At 44.7% G+C, this 7,634-nt stretch overlaps 1 protein-coding gene across 3 annotated transcripts in view; it reads left to right on the top strand.

Moving 5' to 3' along the window:
* The first annotated feature begins 561 nt into the window (after window positions 1-561).
* Window positions 562-7,634, top strand: part of LOC119180906 (FGGY carbohydrate kinase domain-containing protein) — a 141,378-nt gene continuing 134,305 nt past the window's right edge. The window contains exons 1-2 of one of the 3 annotated variants that reach the window (XM_075882989.1): window positions 562-867; window positions 6,648-6,753. In XM_075882989.1, coding sequence (XP_075739104.1) covers window positions 694-867; window positions 6,648-6,753 — 280 coding nt within the window. In that variant the 5' untranslated portion in view covers window positions 562-693. The remainder of the gene's footprint in view (window positions 868-6,647; window positions 6,754-7,634) is intronic. The other 2 variants (XM_075882988.1, XM_075882990.1) reach the window with 2 other exon arrangements.

Raw genomic sequence — 7,634 nt, 5'->3', positions numbered from 1 at the left:
TCTCTGTCAAGGCTACTCAAAACAATAAGAGGAGACCTACATTATCACACTTACTTAAGCGAACGGCTGTGGAGAACGCGAGTTCTCCACAGCCGTTCCCAACACGTTCTTACCCAACACGTTCGCAACGGCCTGTATTTAGCGGTCTCGCCATTCTGCTTTGTGAAAGTGCGGAAATCAGTAAAATTGAAGTCATTTACGTCCACGGCGATTCACAACGCAGCAGTTGTGCAAAACGAGGTCTTTTTTAGTAGAGCGCAGAGCTGGTGCGTCTGTTCTTGTTTTCGCCTTCGTTCAGGTGAGTGAACCAGCGAGCAAGCACTTCACGGCGGTTCGGTGGCGCGTCCGACTTTCAGAGGTAAATTTGTAGCTCTTTGTCTGAGTGTTCAATGCGAAAATACATTAATAATGCGCTCAATCATTGTTTCGTGCGCTGAAGTTGCACATGGTTGAGCAATGAACTGTGTAAAGGAGTCGGGCTTTGCACTACTCAAAACTGCGTTGACAGGTGGCGCTGCGTGTCCACAAAGCTCCAGAGTCTGACGTCTATAGGCGCCACGCCACCGCTATCCCTTCATGGGCGTCCTCTCATCGCCTCTCCACAGGCTGGCTTCGAGCCCGCGAATCAATAGCTCGAGGAGCCGCACTTGCAGTGCAGACCAACCGCATCCGCCGTAGTCACATGCACGGATCATGCAACTGCTGTCCGTAGACGTGGGGACTCAGAGCGTGCGCGCTGCACTCGTCACTGACCGAGGACGCTTCTTGAAGACGGCGTCGCGACCACTGAAAAACTGGAATCCGCAGCCTGGTTTCTACCAACAGTCATCGGACCAGATATGGAGCGCATGCTGCGAAGCTATCAAGGTATACTGACGCCAGGTTACTTATCGATTGGAACATAGGCTGTCAGGTCTCGAGGTAGACAGTTCATTACCCCAGGCAGCCAAACATTGTCCGCAATTTTTATGCTTTCATTATTGATGTTGATTTTTACGCCGGATCGTAAGTGCCCAAACTTATTGGATAGTTATTTCAAGCGTCAATACTTATGAACAAAGCTATCGTCACTTCTAAAGGTCCGCCTAAAATCGCTAAAAGCAGGCGTGTCGTCGCGTTGAAGCGAGTTGGTCTTAAGCTTTGATGACCGTGAGAGCACACTTTTTGAGTTGTTGAAAGAATCAGGAAAAAAGATGGAAAGAATGACGTGGCCGCAGCGGTGTTGGAGTGAGATGCACCGGGCCCTCCTGCCAAAATTTTCGTCTGCAATAAAAAGTCATGCGAGCGATACGAGTGGTCCCCACGAGAAAGATGCTTGCTGTACAGGAGAAAACGTTCAACAAGAAGATACAAGTGGCGTCGGTACCGGTGATGTAATGGAACCGGGGCTCTAGTATAGCAGTTTTAGGAACATTTCTGTCAGTATGGCCGAAATGGGATAAAAGAAAGCGTACGTGGATATTCACGAAGTCACTCTCACATTCAAGTGTTGTTTCGACGCGAAATGTAATACCGAAACATTATCCTTGAAGTTCTCTTCGTGAAACGTACCTGGGGAGGTATTATGAATAAATTATTGGAGACAGTTCTGAAAAGCAATTTGCTTAAAAAAAACTGAACGCGTGTTTCATAGTAGCATTCCTTCAAAAGAGTATGTTCACATAATATGAAAATATATGAGCGCACAAGGTAGATAGAAAAACACTTGACAGGAAAGATGCTGTATGAGCGTCTTTCCCGTCAAGTGCTTTTCCTTCTACCTTGTGCGCTCATATATTTCCACATTATGTTTTACCAACTGGCCCAACATTCCACTTTATTGATCATGTTCACATTCCCGCAGCCTCGAGCGGACAATCTATTCTGAGGAGCAACAAAAATGACAACACCTGGGCAGACGCGTGTTGCTGTCCTGCTTGTCTTGTTTCTCTATGTACAATCTCTTCCACGTGTGTTATGGTAGCGGTGTGCACGAGCTATGTATAGCTGCTTATCGGTAAGGCTACGACAGCGTCATCTTCAAGGACAAAGTTGGGCTGTTGCCACTTGTTCTTCAAGTGCACATCATCCAACGGCAGACGTATATCTCCAATGAGGTCTCCCGCTCTTCAACAAAGCTCTTCGTTAGCTGCTCTGAGAAACAGAATGCGTAGTTGAGAACAGTATATCCGAAGCTTTGCGCACGTTTGTAGCCACTGCTCATGAGTTTTGCGCTGGCGTTTTGGCTACGTACGTTAGATGTTGCAGCGAAGCTGTGCTTAGGTATATCACTACCATGAAGTACAGAGCAAGCGCCCACTTTCTTGTCTCGGCAAATTTGAAATATGCGTGAACTACCGAGTGTGCCCAATCACCCATTTCTTCCACTGCCGCACTTGTTTACCTCAACCTGTTCATCGCTACCGAATCGTGCAGCACTGGTTCCTAGTAATACAACTTCTGAGTGTTTAGGCAAGTAGGCACAATGTTTTGTAGATTTAGATCATGGAGCTTCAAGGTTGCGTTTGGGGTTGCCACAAATAAACAGAACATTTGAAGAACACCTTTTGTCTTTTTGCGTAGCGCGTCAAATTTCACACAATATTCAATCCGCATCAGCAAAGACATTAAATGTATGCCTGTTCAATAGAGCACTTCACTAGAAGCACATTGAGTTATTTTTAGAGGATTTTCCACCACCATCTTGTATTTCAGTTCATCACCGTGCAAGCCGCCGCCACCTCTCTCCCCGTCGTGTCCAAGGAGGCCTGACGAACACGTTTTCATTAAGCAATCAACTTTATCAAAACACTGTGTTTGCTTCGAAGAAATAAATTTGGGGTGAAAGTAAACATGAAGTTGCATGGTATCGCTGAAATTACAAAATGACGTGAACATTTTTTCCTCATTCGGACAATACCACTGGCATAAGAAAAAAGCGTGATATAATTTTTGCACTTTAGAAGCAATGGGGCGTCGTATTCATCATAGAATCTCATTTCGAGGCGGTCGATATAGTATACATCAAGCCCAAAATTAACACCCGAATATTGTAGTCTGTATCTCCTCACTAGCTCTATACAGTCAATATCGATATTATATGAATTCACTATAGCAGTATTCACTCTGCAAGATAAACCTTAGTGACAAAGTCTCTGGCTTTCATTTCCACAGTAGTCCGAGCGTTGCCAATTTTTCGAGAAAAGTAGTGGGTGCATGAATCTTGAGAAGGCAAAGCCTGCAAATTTCTGTGTCAACGAGCATTGTAGAGCTATTCTAAATCTGTGTTTACGTGTCATAAGGGCGTTTGACCCTGAATTGCACGTGTGCTTTTGCGCATGTGTTTTCGTGTGTGAAGAGACAAGCTCGCGCGGTTAGGTTAGGTAGTAGCGAAAAAAAAAACACATAGATTAGAAGAAAGAAATTCGGAGAACTACAACTGAGGGGCTCAAAATGGACGGCCAACTTGGTTCACAAGTGATGAGGAGGAGCCTCCGAAAATAGGAAAAAATCCTGTAGCCCGTCGGCGCAAGCGTTTCCTTTGGAGGAGTGTTGGGTGGGGAGAGGAAGTGCGATGATTTATTGCAGCGCAACCCCCTGCCGTGTGCACGCGTCAATGCACGTGGGTGCTTTGCAGGGAACTTGCTGTCGCATTTGGCGGGAACACTGACTTCGTTGAATGAAAACCCGGGCTTGTCGACAAAAAGGCCAGTGTTCAAATGGTTAAGCACCTGGTGACTGGGGTGAATATCGTACATCCATGCACCAAATTCTCACTATGAATAATAAAAACGCTGCGTTGTCTTGCGTTGCTGCAATTACAGGAGTACGGGTTCGAATCCCGGCCATGGTGGCCACATTTCGACCTAGAGCAAAATACAAGAGCACCTATTCATACATTGATTGAAGTGCATTAGCTATAGAGCACGACTTTGCGAAAAGTGATATGTCTATCACGAGCCCGCTAATCACGTCATGGGGTGTACACATTCGGCTCCCCAACGCCGCCGTTTAAATAAGAAAAGGATGTATACGATACATCGTATTACTACCATGCAATATTTCATTTTATGGAGGAATCACAGAGCTAGTCTTGTTAAAATATTATTAGTGTTTCCATATTATTACAATGTTTTTTATTTTGTTAGTATTTATTCATCTTTGTATTACTATTATTTCTTATTTTGCTACAACTTAGCGAAAATAGATTTATGTCCTTTCCTATTAGTATTCGGTAGAGAAACCAAAATCATCACTTTAATATTTTCCTTCACCTTGTGCAGCAAGTAGAGTTTTGAGGTATGAACTAGTCTGCACAGAAGTATTGCTTCGACGAACGAACTTTCTAGCATTTTCCTCTCACAGATTATGCGCGAGCACACTGCAGTTTGTGTCCGATTATCGGAAATGTGTCAATGCCTGTTGCACCAAACAAACGAACTTAAGGAGCCTTCTTTACGCTATCGTGGGATTAGAATATCATCTTTCTTAGCTTATCGCAGCAATACTCCGTGACAACTGTTATACATGTTCTAGGTAATCGTGTCTGTGCTGAGGCGCATACTCATTTTCACGCTGTGTTTATGCACACTTAACGTCACTCTGTCTCTCTCGATTCGAAGTGACGGTGCGCGCATGCACTGGGCGAGACGTCTCCTCCCTTTAGACAACTAATACGATTTGCTTTCGCAGCGCGCTACGGGTGTGTGCATTGATGCGATGTGCTGGAAATGCGATGTGGTGCGCCACTTGGGTTCACGGAGGCGCACCAATACGGGATATGTCTTGTTGTTTCGTCCAACACCAAAGAGCAAAGCGACTTCACTTTTAAGAAGAAAAAAATAACGAGTTATATGACTCTTTCGAGAGTTCAAGCTGGCTTGTCTTATATATGACTCTCTTAAATAGACACGCTAACTCTTCTCGGGGGTCTTTACACTCCTTTCCAAGTCATGTGACTTACAAGAGAGGGTTAACGTTTTCCTTTTAGAAAGTCATATAAGTTACGGGTCCGGAATGCATGAAGAGAGTCACACATATGAGTGCTGTTTTTTTATTCGTGTGTATGTAGTAACAATTGATCGTACGCCGTGTCGTATGTTACGTAGCACTACACAGTGTTTCTACGTAATATTGTATTCACAAAATTAAGACTGCGTGTAAAGCTTAACAGTGGTGAGGCACAGCCACATTAGAATTCGCAGAGCTGAAACTCCTGAATGCAAATGTAGATTTATAGATGAAGACGTACGTCACCTTCTCATAGACTGTCCACATCATGACACGCCGTCTGAAATCTGAACTGTTGGCATTAGACCCTCAGACCATTTAACATGAAGAAACTTTTGGGCCCCCGTCCAACCGGAGTTTTACAGAAGCACGCTTTAAACCCGTTTAAGCGTTTTTCAAAAGACAGTGGAATTGCTGACAAGTACAAAAAATAACGTCATCTGTATAAGACATGTCGTACTTATTATGCGCAGTATCATATGACACCCATCATATGTGTGTACTGAAGTGAATGACGAATCGACTGTTATGTACACACGAGCAAATACATCTCCATAAGGACCAAACGTGTGCTCTACTATTTTTTGTGCTGGTTGGATCGAATGTTATCGGGGGACACTATCAGAGACTTCAATCGTTGACTTTCTAACATGACCTTATCATTGTGTTGTGATATGTGTGCTCGAGTGTTCCATTGTTCAAGCACTGCTTTGTATGTTTTGTTTTAAAATATGTGGTCAACTTTCATTCAAGGGCTAAGCAGTGGCTGGCACTATACTTGTGCGCCAACATCTCTTTATCTTTCATATCAATAAAAATAAGTGTGCCACTGTAAGAGAAACTACCAAGATTATCTGTCAGGCACAATCGTACGAATTCAGGCAGCCGGCAGAGAAGCAAAGAAAGGTAAACGGTAACTGAATCTTTTCATTCAAAAGTAGAGAGAGATCCCATGTGTATCAGACCAAACAACTTGATTAGTGGTCTGCAAAGTGATATGATGGACCTATATCCCACCTGGATTTCAGTCAAGAGCTTCTAACCCTTGGCTACTCTCAGCTCTTCGGATGGCCCCGAGTTTGACATCCAGGTCCAAGCTGAGCAACGCAGACCCCTGCCAGCGCGCGTTGTTTTGAGCAGCAGACTCATACAGTAATCGCTCTTTGAGTCTGCATCATGGCTATAGTTTATTTTATGCCTGGATATCCTCATAAGATATAGGATGGCTCTAGAGTCGACGGTCGTGATCTCTGCGCTTGTCTGTCGTGTATAAATCTGTGTATAATATTTGCACGAGAGCTGTAGACGAGAAAGATCGAATTTGTGCTGCAGCCATGAAACAGACTTTCTTGTTTAATTTTTGAGTGAGGCCGGCGGATTGCGTGTCTCTTCAATATACCCGTGTCGTCCAAGTTGTCATTATACACTCAGTCGTCGATAATCAGTGGAGTGTGGCCAGCCTAGGCTTGGTGCGTAAACGGTCAAGCCCAATGGGGCTCTGCTTTATATAGAAAAAAAATATTGAGTAGCCAGGCCTGAGCCAAAAGGCTACCGTATCTACCTGGACTGAGTCTCCTCACTCCAGGTAGCCTTGATAGAAGTGATGGAAATGCCGAGAAGGTACCATAACAGTTTCAAGTGTACAAATGCTCATGCAGGAGGTGTGCAGAGACGCCAAGAACGTGAGTGGCGTCGGCTTCGACGCCACCTGTTCGCTTGTGGTCCTCGACGACTCCGGTCGACCGTTGACCGTCAGCCCCAAAGGTATTGCGCAGCCAAATATTCTAATGCTTCTCGACCACAAGATAGACTTTGGCCCATTTTATGCAGTATCAGACGCTTACCATCTAACGCGGATTCGTTAGTGGTAGCATGGTTATTTAGTACTTTATTTTTCTGGTAATAAAACTCCCACGAAAGTTTCATATGGGGACAAAAGTGATCACCAGTGGTGCAACCGTAAGCAGGAGGGCATCGATCGGCCACGCTTGGCAGGGTGGTAGCGCGTTCGCGGAAGCGTGTTTCATGAAATACATTTCTTTAGATAGTTTAGTTCTCCGTATTCTCGCTAACAAATCATAGCTGGCATTAGAATTGTCAAAGTTGCCCATGATGCGCGTTGTCAAATTTTTTATCTCCTTGATTGCTGGCAATGATTTAGTTACGTGCACTCGTAGCGTTCCTAAATTCCCCAATTGCTGCATGGTCAATTGAAGGCTTAAACCGAACACTTTGACTGGTTCTAGATTATTGAAAAGCTAACCTAGTTTGCGCTAGAAATTGCGGAGCAGCCATACTCTGGCAGCACGTAACGTTCATTTTCAAAATATTTGTCACTTTATTCTATTCGCACTTTTCAGATCAGGTAGTGCCACCGCGCAGAATTTTTCGGAAGCCGGAAGACGGAGATAGTAGGTTGGTGCGGGCGCGTCGTAGTCGTGCTGCGTTATGGCGAAAAATGGGCTACGAGCTAAGCGCAATCGCATGTGGGGCGTTACTATCTCCTAAATCACTCCCGTTTCACTGCGTACGTCTCACTCGACTACTTTTAACGATCATTTCGCAGCTGTGCCTGCGTGAGTGGCGCACGTGTGGCGCTTTGTTCACACCAGCGCTACCACTGTCGCTCTAAATTCTCGCATATC

This window comes from Rhipicephalus microplus, unplaced genomic scaffold, assembly GCF_043290135.1.
Source record: "Rhipicephalus microplus isolate Deutch F79 unplaced genomic scaffold, USDA_Rmic scaffold_14, whole genome shotgun sequence".
Taxonomy (NCBI): Eukaryota; Metazoa; Arthropoda; class Arachnida; order Ixodida; family Ixodidae; genus Rhipicephalus; species Rhipicephalus microplus.
Note: the sequence above shows the minus strand (reverse complement) of the source record. Positions and strands in the feature narration are given on the sequence as shown.